Consider the following 19,689-nt stretch of genomic DNA (forward strand, 5'->3'; position numbering starts at 1 on the left):
AGCGTACCAGGTGGCGATGGACTCAAAGATGGCGCGGTAGAAATGCTCCATCATGGTCTTTGGCCGGGTTGAATTTCTTCATCTGCTACAGAAGGTCCATCCTCTGCTGTGTTTTTTTGATCAGGCCCTAAGTTATTACTCCTCAGTGGTGACCGGGAGTCACCCAGGGCGATGGGGGTGGGTTGGCCTCCTCCCAAAGTCCGTATTCGATCTACAGATCTGAGATGCAGAGAGTTTGGAAGCCCCAATTAGTGTGTTTCCACAAACAGATATACATCTTTTCTTTCCTTTTCTGTTCTCATCTCTTTGCGTTCTCATCTGTTTTTGTCTTTCACTGATCTTGTGTTCATTACTTTTTTGCTATTTTTCCTCAGCTTTTCTTTTCTGCAGTTTGCTTTTTTGCACTTCTGTGGCCAAATCAGTGATTAGCGCGGATTCAGTCGGTTGCTCCGGGCAACTTGAACGCAAGCTGTAAGCTATACATTGTCATGTGACCTTCCCCTGTCTTCCAGGGTTCTATAATTAGCAGCCCCAACATACGACGAAGAACTCCGTCCACCCGAGACTGTCCTTCTCGCCAGAGTGGCCAGTCCCTGCCCAGCTCCTCTTCGCTGCTGGGCTCTCTGTTTGGCACCAGGCGGGTGAAATCTCCCAGCCCCACCTCTCAGACCACACATTCGGCCCTCATTTCTCATTCCCCACAACCCGCAAACCTACACTACCCGACCCGGGTGGAGACAGACACGCCGGTCCCCATGCATTCCCACAACCAGTTCTGCCACATGACGCAAAACCCCCCTCCGTACCACCACCATCACCACTTCCACCCGCCCGCCCACCTCCAGCACTCACTGCACCATTTCAACCCAGCCTCTGCTCACAGCCAGCAGCCGCCCTACCCGCCTCACACACAGCACGGAGGGCACCTTCCACACTCTTCCCACCCCACGCATGGTCCGCACCACCACGGCCCCCCTTCAGGTGCCGCCCAGGCCCCCGCCAGCACCAAGCCCAAGCCGAGTGGCATCAGTACGGTGGTGTAAGGATACCTTGACCGTTCTCCCTCGGAAGCTCGTGGCTGTGACGCCGTGAACAAAGTCAGACAAAAACCTGTACAAAGTCGGACACTAAGTCCTGTGCCTCCCTAAACATGTTCTCTCGTAGGGCCGTCTATTCAACACGAAATTATTTCCGTTTTATTTTTAGATCACATTTCAATATCTGCCTGCCTTAAGCTGCAGGTGATACAAAAGCATGCACAAAGACCTCGACCGCTGTCACATCTCAGTAGGCAATCCAATATCTTCCTGTTGTTTTGCAGAGATACATAGTAATCCTGATTGTCAGCGGGTTCAACTGTTATGAGAATGGTCTTGGACGTGCGGTCTCAACAGCAGTGTATTTCGTGTAGCAGTAGCACTGTGATATCTCTGTCAGCACTGAAAAATGTGCCAACTATTAAAGCATTTATTCATTTAGTCAGAACATGCTTAATGTATATTGTGCAGACTATTTTGTAAAATAATACTAATTATTATTATATTACAAAACAAATGGCCTGAAAAATGTCAGTGTTATAATCCCTTAGAGGATTTAGGTTGCATCTAGTTGCCTATGAGTCATAACTGAAAAAGGTAATTGCATCGCTAAGAAGGTAGATAGTGTTTCTCTGTTTGGGGTGGCAATGCATTATGGAACAAAAATACCGTGATTCAATAAAAAAATTAAAACTAAAAAAAAAGAAAATCATTAAAAAAAAGACAATGTGCATTGTAAAGCTATATAGATTAATCCATGGATTTTTCAGCAAAGTGTGATTACAATAAATTGACAAAAGAATTGACAGTCTAGTTGTAAAGATTATATCGCAACCATTTCTAATACAAAGTCTGAGCTTTCAGTCTTCGTAGTATCACAGTTTCAAAGATTTTTAAAGGCCACAGACTTTTCAATCCTTTTCAAGAATTGAGTAAAAGTAAAGTGTATGGCGTTTTCTCTGTGGATGTTCCCACCTCAGTTTTCACACAGGCCCGTATTTCTTGATGTAAAATCATCGATGTGTTTGAAGATGCATCGGTCTGCGTCAAATGTGGTAAACTATAATTCGTTTCACTGCGATTTGCTAAATGAAGAAGCAACTCAGATACAAGCAGTTAATGAAAACTCAAACATGCGGGTTTTGATTTATGATTATTTATTTTTGTTAATTATATCGAATGTATGTAACCACAAGCCTCCTGTCATGTATTGAACTTAATCGTGAGTCTATTTGTATTGTTAGCCCTTAGTGTTTGCTCTCTGGTAAAATTTAATCATTTGAATGTCTGCCTTTCAGTTCTTGATGGTGTCCTGCTGTTGTTTTTGTTTGTATGTTTGTTTCACTCAACATTAGGTCAAATCTATCAAATGCTCTGTCTGCAACATCTCCTGTATGAGGGTCTGGGTGTGCAATTTGAGAGGAGCGAGGAAACAGAGTTGGAAATTTCATTCCCACGGGGTTTCCACTGAAGCTGCAGTATCAAAAAAACATTAGATATTATTCAGTGATATAGTTTGCACTCGGGGGGGAGGAGGAGCGTGAACTCAGCACCGACAGCAGTTTTGTGTCAAGCATCCTTCTGATATATGACGGTGGTTGACAGCTTTTCTTCTTTTGTGATAGCATTGAAAAGATTCTGCATAAGGAGATGGACTTTTTTTTTTAATTACATGTGCAATATTTACTTTTGCGTAAGAACAATTCCTATGTCTTTGATGTTCTGTTTTGTCTTTAGTTATGTTTTTGTTTTGTTTTTCCCCATCCCCCAAACCTGTTTGTCATTTCTCCCACAGCAGTTAAATTAAATAGAAGTGTCTGCACGGATTAGGAGGAAACTGACCATCTGCACTCATCAGAGAATGTTCAAGGAACAACTTGAATGCAACAATGTATTTTTAAGACGTTTTTCTAAGTATTGTATATTCCCTATGTATATCAGTGTTGCAGTGGACAGTCGTCAAACACGAATTGTAGAAATAGTTTTGACTTCTCGGATTGCTGTTAAATGTAGTCACCATGCATTTGTGTCACTGATGGATCTTCATATTGCAGTTGACAGTGCGTCAAGGTCTCAGTGCAAAATGTTAACTACAGCTCAATGGGTGGTGGTGTTTTTCTCTTAAACCAGTGAGACAAAAATATCACCGCAAAGACAAAATGACAGACAAGTAATGATTTATCATGTGTCTTTGCAGATGCTCAAGCAGGTAATAGCCATCTGCATTCTTCAATAGCTCTTTTCACACCTTCCATTTGTTAAGGTAATTAAAAAAAAAACTAATTTAGACAGGGGTCATCATACCCTATTGCAGATTATTGGTAATTCTGAATAAATAATTTACTAAAGCTTAATGCATTAGTAATAACCCATTAACCATACAAGACTCGGGGTGCCATCTCCCCAAGTGGCATTTCAATCCCAGCTCCAATACCTTTCGGAGGAGTCACATTTATCCACAAACAACCAAAACACTCTGACACCAAAATGTTTATACCCTACCTACGGATTTTTAATTAATGTAGAAACTATCTCTCCAGAGTATTTGGGGTTTGGCAAATTACAAAACAACATCCTACAGTGTGCTGTGACACCAATAAAGACGTTTCGGTAGTACAATATTTAAAGTTTGTTCACTGGTCTGCATTTGAGCGGGTAATTCTTTTTTTATTTAATTTTTTTTTTCAATATTTATTATCTATTTATTTTATTTTTTTTTAGAAGAAGGAAGTAGTAACTAGAAATAAAATAAATTGTTTTCTTAAATAAGAGGGAATAAATTTAAACAGGATTTTCATTCTTTCTTCATTCTTTCTCTTCTTCATTTTTCTTCAAATTTGATTGAGTTGACAGTTATAATACACTCTTCGTGTTTACCCTCCACCACGTAAGTGAGTATATGCATGTTTAACTGTGAGAATATACTCTGAAATATAACTTACAATGATCTATCAGGTTTACAGTCGTATGACCTCACAGGTTATTGTTAGAAACTTTTGTAATTACTGTTTTTCAAATTTAAAGGTTCACTTTGGAAGTATAACTGCATGACAGAAACACCATTCGGTAAAAATAATACCTTTAAAAATAAGCCAACATATTCAAATCAAAATGAGCATATATCATGGTCTGGTGCACAATATACACGTTACATTTTGCCACATTAAACATGAAAACACATTCAAGATGGATTCAGATATGACCATAGGCTGTGAGCAAGGGGCTGTTTTTATTTTTGTGTTGACATTAAAACTAAGTTTAATGTAAATAAACAATCAAGAATGTAACTGAGCTGTAAATAAATGTGATAGCCCGTTTTGCAGCAATATGCCACAAAGGTTTTCCTATTTTAGTGAACTTAAAGTAATGGAAAGTAAAATGATGATGATGATATTATTATCATAATTGACTGTTTGAGGTACTTTGTGCTTGATTGCAGACACAAGTGCAATATGGTGATAAACTTTCTAGATTTAGCAGTTTTGTACAGCAGGCTATGTACAGGAAGGAAAGTGTGGGAATATTTTCACAGAGATAAGTACAGCAACCTGAACAAGTATAAACAATATATTACGTCATTTGTAGATTTTGCATGTTATTTTGACCAAAAGGTCAGAATTGTCCCAACCTAATGAGTCTGACAACGGCCCTACTATAATATACTATTTTTTACAAGCGATCTATGTAGGGCGGGAATAAACAATAAATGACTGATTTTAACAACTAATTTTCACAGCACCATGAGACGCCACGGAAGGACACCGTATTCTTGAAGTGCGAACGCAGCAATTCAATCAATCGAGGTTTGAGTCAGAAAAATTTTGCCCTTACAGGTGAACAAATTACAAATCTTCCCTTAGTATTTGGAATTCTTAAAAAGGCGCAAACTTTATTGAATCTTAATGGTACCCAAACTGAATGTGTAATGAAATGTTGATTACAAATCATCATCCCTCTCCAATTCAATCCAAGGGCCAAGCTATTGTCAAATCTATCATGGCTGCTTGTGCCCTGCTTTCTCCCAGTGCCATTGATGCCTTCCCTTTATTTTTCCTTTTTATGTTTGTGATTTTATCAAGCAGCGAGCTGTTAGACCCTTAACTTTTAATGTAGCTTTGGTTTTTACCAATGGATGCTGGATGTGGAGTGTTTGAAAGAATTTTTTTTTTTAGATCGCTTTAATCATACAAATTATATGGTTCAGTAACCTCATGATAAAGACTAATGAATGCCACTTTACAATTTGGACACATTTATTTAATCATTTCCGCTAAAAATCATCAAATACCTTCCATCATATGGGCATATTAAATTGATAAGTCTGATTAGAGGTAGATGATTTTGCAGTCTTAACCTTTGCTGGGCAGGTAGATTCCCAAAATCTTTTAAGAAAGAAAGCATCTTGCCAGCATTCAAAATTTCTATTTAAAGTCATTGTAACCGATTCATCCGTTTGCATTCTGTGTCGCATTCTGTGTTGCATTCGGTGCGATCGATAGCAGTGGCTCCTGAAGTTATTAGTCAATATAATTTTCAACTTAATCTTTTGTGACAAGTTCTTCATATTTATTTCCCACTTCCCCAATTACACAACCTTCATCCAGTCAGCATAAGGGCTGTTTTATAAAGTTACAAAGTGATTTGCACGTGGTTCAGCAAAATACTCTTGAAAAAAAAAAACTTTTTTTGGCCCTAAGATTTTTCTGTTTAAAAATAAAAACGTGGTTTAGGTAAGAGCAGGTCAACTGATTTGGTTACAATAATGAAATACAATGCTAAAATACTAAATGCATACTTTATACATGCATGATAGAGGATCTACGTCCCAACAGAAGGTCTATTGTTTGTTCATAACAACCATACTAGCCTGCTTCCTGCTGAAGAGTGCCTGTCATTTGATGTTGTTATATCAGGGAATTCTTGTGAACATCATTAACATAGATTCTTATCGGTTTGCCTTGGTATGCTCATCATGTCATGATAGATGTGTTTTTGACCAATTTTTCCCAGAGACGGCGCCATGTAGAGGAATGGCAGTAACCTGCTGACTGTAAATAACAAAGCCATCTGGGGAAAGGCATCTGTGAAGATTCTCAGTCTTCCTGGTCGTGGATCTTTTCGTTGCAGCTGGACTTCTTTCCTTGAAGACCAAAGACGTAAAACATCTCCAGGGAAAGAATGTCCAGTTGCCGCGATGAGGTTTGACAAGAAATTTGGGAAAGTAATGCTAAGGGGTGGAATAATTTAAAGCATCTTGAACAGAGGAGGATAGGAATGTGTGTAAATACTCTGTAAATAGTCTGTATATAATTCCTATAATTATTAAGTATCTGCAATTAGATTTAAGGTTAAATCCTGTCCCCCTCCGACATTTACATAATCAGCAAACTGCTTCTTTGTCTACAACAGGATGGAGAGAATATGAGTTCTTTCTGTGTTTAATTCATTCAGCTTTCTGTTTCTGTGTAGGCAAAAAAAAATTGTTATACATAACTAGTAGTGTGATAATGTGTAAAATGAAAATTAAAAACTATATATCATGACATTTCCTCTTAGCGAGCTTCTTGATTGTGTCCATGGCATTTGAATTTTTTAATGTTTTTGGGTTGTTTTTTTACTTACATAGCTAAATCCAACTTCTACAATACAAATATTTCCTTTCATATTTCAGTTGCCATAGTGATCTACAGGAGGGAGGGGGGTAAATTGATTTTTGCATGGTGGCCCACATTGTGTCATGATCAGAACAGGTTGCATCAAGGTGAATAGAAATTCTAATGACCTTCATCAGAATAAATATTGCCCAAGTAAGAAACTGTTAAATTAAGGCACTGAGTTTTCCGAAGTTAATGCCATTGCTAAAGTTTATTCTCAATATCTTTATTCCTTAATCACACTGCTCCTAGTGGAGTTTTTGCAGTATTATTGCAGTTTGTATGACAGTATCATTGTTTCAGACCCATGTAATCCACTTTGAGTATTCATCCAAAATATTATGACACCATGCATTTTAAACTGAATCTTTTTCTAAAATATAAAGAAAAGATAACAAAAAGTGTGCAGCTGTAAAAAAAATTTGCAAAATGTGAAAATGAAGTCATTCAACAGATTTTGCAGTTACATATAACAGGCAGAAATAATTAAGTAACCCATTAAAGCACCTAAATGGTAAAATTGTGGAAGTAAAAGAAAAAAAAGTGTCAAGTAAAATTGGGATTTATTTGTGAAAAGAAATATAACTAATTCAACATACCTCTCCAACTGACTGATAGACAAGTCATATGTTCTTGAAATAGTTTGTAACACCAGTGCATTCTTGTAAATATGTTTCATAATGAGTTAATGAGAAGTGATTTTAACAAACCTGAAAAATATTTATCTTTCTTCTGGATGTCGTTAAAGTCTTTTTCTGCCTGTAGTTTTCTGCATTTGGCGCCATCGTGTGATGTAATTTCAGCACTGCGTGAAACTTCGTGTCGCCTTCGCGGGCTGTGGGAAAATGGGATAAATGTATCCGGAGATAAGATATGTTGACTGCTTTTTGATAATTAGGTTTTATTGTGGCTTCTCTTAGGGTTCCCTTGTGCATAAGTCAGATCAATAAACGAGGCAAGGACTTTTATGACTGTGCAAAAAGAGCGTTTTATGTGGTTTTATTCAATTATGTCTCTGTTATACCGCAATTGTACTGTCCAACGTTAGGGGCAGATTCGCATTGCTAACGAGCGGATAACCACCGCTCGCTAAGAATAACTGACACACTATCTGTTTTGTTTATTTATGTGTTATTTGTTTATTAAATTGATCGAAGAGCCTCGAAAATATTCTCGACATGATATATTCGACGTAGCCCGAGGACGTGCTAATGATTAGCACAGTTTTGCTTCGAAAGGATTAGCGGCTAATCCTTTCGAAGCTACAATTTACCATGGTCTTGAATGTATCATAAAAACCACCCGCTACGTCATCAGCACAAGACAGAACTGTGTGAAAGGTTGTATACAGCCGATTCCCAGAGAAGCTCTAGAAATGATGAACCTTCGGAGATTATTAAATGTCTTGTCCAGATCCGTTCATGGTAAGAGGCGGCCTGCCGTGACATGCGGCGGCCACGATCTGCAGCAGCTCAGGTACTTTCAAATCAAGTCCAGAAAACTCGCCTACGCCAAAGACCTCTTCCTCGGGCAAGTGAACAAGGTAAAGTTCATGTCCTGGAAACAGAAGCTTGAACTGTCAAGGAAGAAACGAAGTGGTTTTGTGTGCCGATCAAATCCAGGAAGTGAAAGACGGTGCCAATTTCTGCCTTCTATCTTACCTTTGGGCTGCACATTCTTCAGGGTCACAACTGTACAACATCCGTCTCCATTTAACCATCTCCTCTGCTATCCTGTTCTCTCACGCCAACTAACTTAATGTCTACTTTCCCTCCATCCATAAATCTCCTCTCTTGCAACTCCAACCTACAGCATCTTCCACCCAGACCTTCATCATCCCTCCTTTGTCCATGTCCAAACCATATCAGTCTGACAATATTTAGTTTTGGCACTGTTTTCCATTGGATGTCTTTCCTGACATGTTTATCCCAGCTTGCATTTGTATTTGTTCACTTTATAAATAATAATAAGAGTAAATCGTCATTATTGGTAGTCACATTTTCGTATTTTAGATATGCACATTTTAGTGATTTTACCTACAAGTCCCATAGAATATACAAAGGCAGCACTAATGTTACATTATTGATTTTTTTTTTTTTGATAAAAATTTTTGAGTTTTTAATTTATGTGCTATTGTGTTCTTCACTCTTGTGAGTCGAATCAATGAATCTTCTGTGTAACAGACATTAACTAACTGAAACTTTCTCTGTCCCTTTACAGTCTTTTTACCCAATGCTTTATTTTTCATTATTTCCCACACTTCAGTTCACAGTATTATAAGGCAGTTTCGTCTCTTAAGAAATGCTCACAATTGTAAAGTATTGTCATGGGCATTAAACATTTTTGCCTGCGTTCCACCTTCCAGGTTGAGGTCTTCCCTTATCCTGAGATTGGAAATGAAGAACTGGAGGAGATCAACCAACTCGTAGCACCGGTGGAGAGGTTCTTTACTGAGGATGGTAGGTGTAATAGAAACAGGAGAAAATTATTGCTTGTTATTTTTTTGCGTAGAAACTAAACATATTTTCCAAATGTTTATTATTATCTCACAGGTAATATGTAAAATTGAAAAAAAAGAATAAAAGAGAGGTTTTTTTTTTTTTCATTAACATTCAGAATTACAATTTGCATACATAATACCTAATGTCATTTCCAACAATATTTTAGTGTCTTTGTAGTTTTTCTTCATTGAATGGAGACATTCAATGGAAATTTGCATTATTGGCCCATATCACTCAAGTTTTGTTGAGAGGGTTTTTTTTTTTGGAAAGACAGAGAAAATCCAGTGGCTCACCACAGAATTTAATACATAGTATATCAAATATTTGGCAAACACTTTATTGTAAAGTGCATTCGTGAAAGTGATCCGTGGAGTTAACAGAAGTGCAAAGGGTGTTCTGATCAAAAGAGAGTAATAGAAAAGGTTGTGGTATGAGCTGTATGATTTGATATCCAGTGCAAGAAACTGGTATCTTGTATTTGCAGCATATTTCATTGTGAGTTCTGTTGGTTGTTGAATAGCCCTTCCCAACTATTGGAGTTGTTAGTGGTGTCGTAATGTGTGCAGAAATATCACACTCACTGGAAAAAGAAGAGCAGTTTTTCAGGATAGTATAATAAGCATGGTCAAGTAGAAATATTTGCAACCAAGAAAGGAAATCCAATAAACACACCGAGAAAAAAGGGAGGACCTATTTATTTGGTGCCCCCCAACATGCTACATGGAGGTTCACTCTCCTGTCACATGTCTGTGGTAATCAGATAAATTACAATCCCCTTCAGCAACATTTTACAAGCGTGCTGGAAATAACTGCCTAGCAGAGACAGATGTTTTTGTTGAATATCATGCATGAGATGACACATGTTATTAAAGTGGCCATTTATTTTTGCGTTAATAAAACATACTTTGTGGAGTATAAACCTGGGCCAGGGACGCAGGACATAAGTCCATATACGGTAGTTTTTCACTTAATGAAATAACCTTTTGTGATAAAAGAAATAAACGTGATAGAAAAATATATTTGCTATCCTTTTCTTCAAATTTTTTATTTACTTGAGTCATGATTACCAATGTTGGTCGAGAAACCCCTCGCTTAATCATCACAATTGTATTTAACAAACAAACAAACAATGCCACTGAGAGCCCATGTTTGTGTTTTCAGTGGACTCAGCCAAGATCGACCAGGAGGCCAGGATACCCCCGGAGACCTTAGATGGCTTGAAAGAGCTCGGCCTGTTCGGTATTCAGATCCCTGAGGAGTATGGTAGGAGGATGTTAAAGTGGACTTTCAAACTCCTGTGATGCAGCAAGTATCAAATATTAGGATGAGCAATAGAAGAACAGTGTCCAACATTTGCAGCTCCATTAACTGTTAACTGCTTATTATTCACCTTCATGTAGACATTTTGGTTAACTTGCAAATTTCAAGGCAGTTGTTTTCTATATATTTTCCACCATTTTCTGTTAGATAGTCACTGCCAATTCAAGGTCATTTGCAAGTTAACTTGCAAAACCATTTTTTTCGATTGCAAATTCCTCTAATGTGGGAGTATATTTATAAAAACAATAGAAAAGATTCTATGTAATTGATAACAGGGTAATATTTAAAAAAAATCATGTTTTTATTTTGTTTTTTTACCTCTCAGGTGGTTTGGGATTGTCCAACACCATGTACGCCCGACTAGCAGAGATCATCTCACTGGATGGCTCCATCGCTGTGACGCTGGCAGCCCATCAAGCAATAGGACTCAAGGTCAGGACATGCTGCATTGTGCAGGAAACCCAATTTTGCTTGTTCTTTACACCTCTGATGAATATTGAATCTGTGAGAAATTCAGTTATCAACTTAAATGGGGAATACTTGGTTGCAGGGTATCCTGATTGCAGGGAATGAAGCTCAGAAGAAAAAGTATCTCCCCAAACTGGCTACTGGAGAATATATCGCTGCATTCTGTCTCACAGAGCCTGGCAGGTAAACTATTTCATGTCTACTTATATTTATAGCCCGTTATGAAACTATTCAAACGATTCAAGAAAAAATGTTGATTTTAGATTAGTTGTGTAGATTCAGAATGACATGAAGTTTTTCAGTTTGCATTTGTGTTGCATTTGTCTTTGCCATCGCACCGTACAACTGAAGGCTAATATAGCCCATTCCCTCATTTTTAACACTGTAATGTCGCAGGGGAGGGTTAACAGCCCAAATGCAGACCATTGACTTTAGCTTTCCATTTTATTTGACAAGTGTAAATGAGATGCAAACGCAAAACAATTAATACCTTTGAAAGTTAACCCGATACGTGCATCTGTCCCACACTTCCTTGTGTCTTTTTGGACTTCTTCACCATCTTCTTAAGGACTTTGGCAAGTAACTTCATTTCAAGTGAAAATGTCACCAACAGTCACATCCTGTTTTCATTTTTCTCACATACTGCCCATTCGGAAAATGGTAAAGATGTTTTCAGAGTTCCGAGTAGTTTTTAAGTTCAACCCTTTTCTTGTCACACAACTTAGAAATGATAGATTATTGTGGCGCTTTATTTTGAAGAAGGACAGAAATTTCTACTTTATCATTTGCTGTAAACAGTCCGAACAATCTAGATTCAAGATTTTTATTGTCATATGCATTGTAAGAATATGTTGATTATGACAATGCAATGAAGTTCTTTGTGCACTCCCTTCACACCAGACAAATAGTAATCGATAAAATAACACTAGATATTACAACAATGGGAGACAGCTTACAAATATATACAAAAAAAAAAGACAGGCATTAAGTAATTATTACACAATAATAATTTTAGAAATAGAAATACTAACTGTTAAGTATTAAGTGTTTGTGCAGATGTAGTGTGTATTGAGCAGGACCTTGTTAGGCATATTTAATACAAAGTTTCACTTAACATCTCATTCACTGCTCGACTTCACAAACTTAGTTTGGTCTCACTTGTACTCAATGGCACATTTCAGTGGCAGTGATGCAGCCTCCATTCAGACTCGCGCCACGCTGTCCGAGGACAAAACGCACTACCTTATAAACGGCGCCAAGGTGAGATCAACCGTATCACAAGTGTCTGCCGCTTTCTTGACGGCAAGTTTGACATTTTCCATCAAGCGATGTTTGCTACACAGATCTGGATTTCAAATGGAGGGATGGCAGACATCATGACAGTGTTTGCTAGGACAGAGGTTGACGTCGACGGCACGAAGAAAGATAAAATCTCAGCTTTCATTGTGGAGCGGGCATTCGGGGGCATAACCAGTGGCAAGCCCGAAGACAAAATGGGCATCCGCGGCTCTAACAGTAAGACAGGGGAAGCATACAGCCAAATCGGGCTAAAAATGTAAACATAATTTAAAATCAATCTTTGAACTTTTTCAGCTTGTGAAGTCTCCTTCGACAATGTCCCAGTGCCTGTAGAGAATGTTCTCGGAGAAGTCGGTGGTGGTTTCAAGGTGAGCTTCACCTTATTGCAAACGACCTGTTGATATCTACTGTCGCCAGTTCCGCTGTCAGATTTTTGACTTGATTTGAATCATTCTGTTGCTCAAAGACAATCCAGCAGATTTTCCACTATGTAGTAATACCCATCTATGAGGGATATCACAACATGTTCCTCTTGCCAGTTTATTTTAGATCACTCTCTTTTCATCACTCACATTTCATACAAGAATGTAACAGTTTTTCACACTATAAAAACAATATAGTAATTCCTCTTTTTCACTTGAAAGTGTCATTTAAGCACCAAACCTGAGCACAAAGAATATTTATTTCCAATCAGAAAACGTGGTTATAAAATACATTCATGTTACACAGAAGTAGTTTTAAAAGTATTTGATAATAAGGATAATAATGAATAACTGATAAATGGAGGAATTATAAAACTTCAGTGAATGTTTTTTTTTTGTTGTTTAATTTATACTATGACTTCCACTAAGGGTTTGTATACTATTAATGTAGAAATGGAATCTTGAAACTTTTGCTTTTTTTTCTTCCAGGTGGCCATGAATATTTTGAACTCAGGGAGGTTCAGTATGGGAAGCTCTTCAGCTGGAATGATAAAAAAACTGATCGGTAAGAAAAGTCTTTCATATTGAGTAGATGAGAAGCACCAGCTCTTCAAGCCTGTGTCTCCTTTACAACAGAGTTGACATCCGAGTATGCAGCAAGCAGGAAGCAGTTCAACAAAAGCCTCAGTGAATTTGGGATGATCCAGGTACAATTTCCTCCATGTGGACCACGTCTCTCCCATCAGGTCAGGACTGACTGAGGCGTGTGGTTTTCTGCAGGAGAAGTTTGCCCTCATGGCCGTCAATGCCTATGTGATGGAGAGCATGGCATATCTGACAGCAGGAATGATGGACAGGCCAGGTCTTCCTGATTGCTCTCTAGAAGCTGCCATGGTCAAGGTTAGATCGCATACACGCCAACTTCAGGGTCCAGTGGACGCTTAACTTTTGCACCTCACCTTTGAGGATTCGTTAGATTTACCAGACTGGGGAGTATTAGGGATTTAGGTCCTAACCGGTGGTTGACCCACAAAAAGTGGCTCATAAGCCAACCCAGTCACCAGGGAATGTAATCAATCAGTGGCAAAATTGCATTTGAGTCATATATCATATATATCATATTGTCATATATCTACACACAACCAGTATAATTGAATAGGTCGTCCTGGCAACTGTGACGCCTGTGTTGAACTATTTCAAACAACACAACCTATTGACAAAGCACATAATGATGTGCTGAAACACTATGGAGTAGGCAGACAGAGGGGAGATCACGGTGGTTCCCGTGATCTTTCGTCTGACACATGCACAGAACAATTGAGAAACAAGATGTATATTCTTACAGTGTGTGTGTGTTCATGCGTATAATGTGGATCTTACACAGGTATTCAGCTCGGAGGGTGGTTGGATCTGTGTGAGTGAAGCTCTCCAAGTCCTCGGGGGACTGGGTTACACCAAAAATTACCCCTTTGAACGCTATGTACGGGACTGTCGCATCCTGCCAATCTTTGAGGTGAAGTATTATTCCACTCACTCTTTAGAGCACAAAAGTTCATGAAAAGGTCCCAAATCTCCTTCTTCATCTTCAGATGGATTTTATCATCATCATTTTTTGATGTTGAGTCACCTTAAGACTAGGCATCAAACATCTGGTCGCAGTGATCAGCTGGAATTTATCTACTCACCCCTGATCAACAGCTTATCAGATGTTTCAACAGCGCTCAAAATCAATCAAACCCACATCATAGAAGACCCTTTTTTTTTAAATTACCATATTTTCCGGACTAGAAGTTGCACCAGCCAAAAACGCATAATAAAGAAGAAAAAAAACATCTAAGACTGCTTTTGGAGGGGGAGGTTTATTGCATTGAAAGGCAAGTTACAGTGTAATGTCCGAGCAGATGTGCCCAGCAGTGGGAATATGCTGGTTAAACCTTATCTTTATTAGAACAATTAAGCAACAGGGGCTCCGCTTTATCTTCTCCGTCTCAGCGCTCTCTCTCCTCACGCCCCATTCCCTCACTCCCTCTCATCCCAAAACACATTCACAGCCACTCGGAAATCACAGAATTCTGAACATTTCTCTAAACTATACCGCAGGGTTGTGACAATAGTAATAACAATAGAATAGAGAACAACAGGTTGAATAGGTGTCTGGTATGTTAACGTTACATGTTAACAGCTATTCAGATAACTATAGCATAAACAACATAGCATAACAAGTTTACCCAACTCTCAATCTCACTCAATCACTACATTCATTTAATTTTTCATCCTCTGCCACTTCTGAGCCACTCCACCAGCTCCGGAGGTAGACGGCGCACTGCTTCCTCTTCTGCATGGCTGTTTTTGGGACATAGTTAATCGTGCTCTGACAGAGAGGCGGTTGCGTTGCATGAAGTAGTAACGCCAAGAATGTCCCACTATAAAGTCATTTATGTTCATCGCCTTGGCAACTCCCTTTTGTAAACTCATTCCTCAAGTTTTGGTCATCTAGCTTGTAGCCAGCAATCATCTTAAGTCACACCTGAGAATAAGCCATTTAAACCATGAAGAAAAGTGCAACTTATAGTCCAAAATATATGGTTACTTACTTCCAAATTACATTCATGGTCAATAATAGTCACCAATAGTTTAGCCATCCAATAATGTGACCTATAAATGGTGCGAGTATTTAAATGTATTTTGTTGTTCTGTAATCTAGACATGATGTAGTTAATGCTCAAAAGGTAGCATGTTTTTGTGTCCACTGATAGGGCACCAATGAGATTCTGAGGATGTACATCGCTCTGACGGGAATGCAGCACGCTGGAAAAATCCTCACAGGCAAGATAAAGTAAGAATATGAAAGGTGTTAAGCATCATAATGCACTAATCATAGAATGAGTCTCAGGAAGAAAGCATGTCTTTTAAAGAGAAAACATACAGTAAGTAACCTAACTGATTGATTGGGGAAAAAATTTAAATTAATAGCAGCAAAGGGAAATACTTTTTCAAAATGTGAACTATGATCACACAAAAGTTAATGTAAATGAAATGTTTTACATGAACAACCCCCAGAGACAAAGATAAATAAATCAATCAATTGTTCTTGATTTTTGAAGGTAATTGTTTAAAAAAATGTATTACTCTATTTAATCTATCTATATACTCATATCCATACAGGATAGCGAATTGCTTTCTGTGTTTATATATATATATCTATCTCTCTCTCTATATATATACCTGTATATGTGTGTGTATATGTATGTGTGTATATTTATATTTATATATTTATGTACATATATATGTATGTGTGTGTGTATGTATAGGTAGATAGATTTTGCTTATGTTGTGCTGAATGTGAAAAGAGCTTCACAAAACATGATGAAAACTTTTAATCTTTCTAACAAGAAAGACCAAAATGAATGAAAAATGCAGGAAAATAAAAAATGAAACATAAATCGAAGAAAATAAGTATGGAATTCAATACAATAAATGAAACATTTAAGCTTTGAGTTAAATCAAATTTTTGACTTTGCCTGATTGGTTTATATTAGCCATCCATTGGGTGTCACATAATAACGGAGCAACTGTTTTTCTGCTTTGCATGTCATGCACCCTGATCACCTTCTTGGAAATGGAGAAAAATAAGTGACTAGAGTTCCATAATTATGGCTCCTTTCCATCGCATATTAGTGTAATTGCCATGTTGAATATGCAAATCCAAATGCAGCATCAGTGTTTGTGCTTTGCCTAAAGGGAGATGAAGAAAGGAAATATCGGTCTTGCCCTGCAAATGGTGACCAAGAAACTGAAAACCTCATTTGGGGGATCAGTGGACTACGGCTTAACAGGGAAAGACGGAGTGGTGCATCCCAGCTTGACAGTAAGAACCCCATCTTGACTTTTAGAAGCAGGGCATTGTTTGTTTTTTTGAGTTTGACAAGCTTTGTGTTGACAGGAAAGTGCAAAGAAGTTGGAACAGAATGTCCATCTGTTTGGATCAACCGTGGAGAGTATTCTGTACAGATATGGAAAGGTAAATGAGGGAGAGGAAAGTTTACCTTGCTCAATTTTTTTCTAATTTCTCCAAACAAGTTCCTTCTTTTGGCACCACTTGGAAACTTAATTCGTAGAACGGTCAGTTAGTCAGTTTTTCCAATCCGTCAAATCCTGCTTTATTTAGTGTCGCTAGTTTTACCCAGATACTTGAAAAACATGTGATATAAATCTGATCAATTATTTGAAGTGTGTGTGTGTGTGTGTGTGTGTGTGTGTGTGTGTGTGTGTGTGTGTGTGTGTGTGTGTGTGGTATATGTATTTATATACCTCTATCTATATGGAGATGTATATATATAAATATCACATTTTAGTACCTTTTAAGACCGTATGTAAGCAGGCAATTAAAATCTGAGGCAACAAATCAGCAATGTGGATCAAGACAGATTTAGTATTAGTTTCACCGTAATGCTCCTTGCCTCTAAAATTGTCTGTCTCTTAATTCCACATCAAATGTTTTCTACACATTTTAATGTTTTTTTTTTCATCACTGATAATCCACCAGAACTGCTGTATCTTCTGTTTCATGTGTATCAGCCTGATAGGAAGCCAGCAAAAAGGAGAACTGTCAGATATAAATATGTGTGCGAAATTAATGACATGACCTTTAAGAAAGGCCATGAAGGTGCATCTATAAATTGCGCTGCATATTCAAAGAGATTAAGGTTTTTTGGTTTTTTTTTGGATACTCAAACGGCTTTCTGCTGAAAGAGACGTTGCTGAGGCTGGAAACGTCAGCTGACCACAAGTGTTGTTGATATTGTCAGACTATCGTGGATGAACAGCTGGTCCTAAAGAGAGTCGCAGATGTCCTTATTAACCTGTACGCCATGACAGCCGTCCTGTCCCGAGCCAGCCGCTCCATCAGCATTGGCCTCCGTAACCACAACCACGAGGTTTGTTGGTTCTTATCTCTTCCCACTTAATAATATGTTACACGACTATAATTCCACCATAACTGAAATCCTTTCAAACATGGCAGACCACGCTCACAGTGATACAATCTAGCAACGTGACCATTTTTAAATCATATAATCAACAGAACACACAAGTTGATTTGTAAAGTCACATGACACAACTTTGCTTTTTATTGTCACTATAGCTGGGATGTCTAACGTACAGCATGTGGGCTAGAACCAGCCCGCTAGGGGGTCCAATCTGACTCTTGATAAATGGATATATTCATATAAATCTTCTGTTCCTCTACAGTAGCCATATAAAAAATGTGCGACATTTAATGGTCAAATGAGTTTGGCACCCCTATACTAGAGGGTTATTTATTTGGATAGCCTGCTTAGACTTACCTTAAACATTTCCCATGACTGCCAGGAGAACCAGATAAATTAGGCAACTTATCACCTAACATAAGGGTAACATAGACTTAGAAACTTTGAAGTCACAGACCAGTCAAATGTTGTCAAAATAAGCCTTGTACACGATTTAAAAACTTTAAAGCACGTTTTAAGCACGAACACCAGAGAGGACAGGTACAGCTTTGTTTTGTTTTTTTCAAAGCTGGTGATTATCTTCTGGTTCAAAGGAGTAGCCCTGCTGTGTGTTCTTCCCAGGGCTTCAGGCAGAACATCTCATTTACATTTTTGATGAAACATGCCAAATAAAAGATCTCTCTCTGGCAGTTCTCCTTCCGAAAAAGTTTATTTCAAGTAGATAGCCTGGGGATGGGAACACATTTTTGATTGTTTGTATTGCACATATGTATTTGAATCTGTTGACTGTGTCATCCAGCTAACTGTCTTCTCGTGTTTGGCATTCTGTTTCTTTCAAGACATAAGGCTGACCTATGAAAGGAGGAAATGTTTACAGTGGGGGGTTCAGGCTCCCAAAAAATAGCTGCAATAACTGGAATACAATTGTCTCACTTCTTCAAATTTAGTTTCACCGTCTCTAGTTGTCAGAAGGTTTGCCTCATTTTTCTATTTTCCAGGTGCTGCTCACAAATACCTTCTGCAATGAAGTGTTCATGAAAAACAACTACATGATGGCTCAGTTACAAAAACGTAAGTAAACAGAAAGTGACAGGACTTTCATGTGTTACAGCATATCTCCAACGGTTTTCACATTGTGCTCGGATTAACTTGCCTGCATGTAACACAATTTTAATGAGATCTAACGCGGGTGGTTGAAAGAGACATCTTGTTTGACATCCACTCTGATCCATTTCAGATTCTCCCGAAAACAACGATGCCAGCATCAAGAAGATTGCAAGGGAAGTCCTAGAGAATCGGGCCTACATCTGCTCACACCCTCTGGAGAGAACATACTAAATTCCTGTGTGGCCACAGCAGCAAGCATATCGGCATTCATGCTAAACCAGTGTCAAAGCAGCTCACAGTAAACATACTTCAGCGTGCTCGGCACTGACCAATGGGGAAATCAATAGTTTCTTTGCTTCAGGGTTGTGAATAGATCATACAAATGCCTGTAGAGGCTCTCAGTCATCCAGGCCATGGTCATTTGTCGTCAAGTATTATGGCGGCAGCTGCACTCGGTTTCTCTCCATGAAGATATTTAGCTTCTGTTCTATACATTTATATAAAACTTTTGAATTGTATTTCCCACTTTGAATGAGTCTGGAGAATAGCCTGTCTCAGGCAGCAGTTCAAAAGACGGTGACACAAGATACAGCTGTTAGGGTACAGCTTATGAGTTTGACAGTGAACTGCTACAACAGGGAACTACGGTCCCCGATGGCCTCGGAGGAGACTTGTACATGAAGCAAAATTTTATGTTGAATTTTGCAGTAATGCACAGGTTTTACAACCGCAAGCAGGACTGATCACACCGCAAAGACCAAAAACATCTGCCAGGTCTAAGTCTCAACCAACACTAATCTTGAATAAAGATATGGAGTGTGTAACAGCAAGGTTGTTGTTGTTATTGTTATGAAGTCGGTGACTCTTTGGTAACTGACTTGTGTGAATTCCCG

General features: G+C 38.4%; 2 protein-coding genes across 5 annotated transcripts in view; both read left to right on the forward strand.

Moving 5' to 3' along the window:
- iqsec1b (IQ motif and Sec7 domain ArfGEF 1b) overlaps positions 1–6,567 on the forward strand; it is a 112,156-nt gene extending 105,589 nt beyond the window's left edge. For all 4 annotated transcript variants that reach the window (XM_086167876.1, XM_086167878.1, XM_086167875.1 and 1 more), the window contains one exon: positions 513–6,567. In XM_086167876.1, the coding sequence (XP_086024002.1) occupies positions 513–1,043 (531 nt within the window). In that variant the 3' untranslated portion in view covers positions 1,044–6,567. The remainder of the gene's footprint in view (positions 1–512) is intronic.
- A 1,433-nt stretch (positions 6,568–8,000) lies between these two features.
- acad9 (acyl-CoA dehydrogenase family, member 9) lies at positions 8,001–19,622 on the forward strand. The gene is made up of 18 exons (XM_086168249.1): positions 8,001–8,234; positions 9,057–9,150; positions 10,354–10,455; positions 10,838–10,944; positions 11,063–11,163; positions 12,162–12,240; positions 12,324–12,495; positions 12,574–12,647; positions 13,191–13,266; positions 13,338–13,408; positions 13,482–13,601; positions 14,086–14,214; positions 15,458–15,537; positions 16,443–16,569; positions 16,645–16,722; positions 17,510–17,638; positions 18,688–18,760; positions 18,927–19,622. Exons 1-18 carry the CDS (start codon positions 8,067–8,069, stop codon positions 19,025–19,027), a joined length of 1,881 nt encoding a protein of 626 aa, XP_086024375.1. The 5' UTR covers positions 8,001–8,066; the 3' UTR covers positions 19,028–19,622.
- The last annotated feature ends 67 nt before the right edge of the window (positions 19,623–19,689 follow it).

Source organism: Fistularia commersonii, chromosome 21 (assembly GCF_037954325.1).
Source record: "Fistularia commersonii isolate RoL2024-O1a breed Wild chromosome 21, RoL_Fcom_v1.0, whole genome shotgun sequence".
NCBI classification, from domain to species: Eukaryota; Metazoa; Chordata; class Actinopteri; order Syngnathiformes; family Fistulariidae; genus Fistularia; species Fistularia commersonii.

Excerpts from the sequence above, each read along its gene's own strand:
- acad9 (XM_086168249.1), top strand. The coding sequence starts at position 8,067 with ATGATGAACCTTCGGAGATTATTAAATGTCTTGTCCAGATCCGTTCAT. Across the intron at positions 10,945-11,062 it reads ATCAAGCAATAGGACTCAAG|GGTATCCTGATTGCAGGGAA; the intron begins GTCAGGACATGC and ends ACTTGGTTGCAG. Across the intron at positions 13,602-14,085 it reads TAGAAGCTGCCATGGTCAAG|GTATTCAGCTCGGAGGGTGG; the intron begins GTTAGATCGCAT and ends GATCTTACACAG.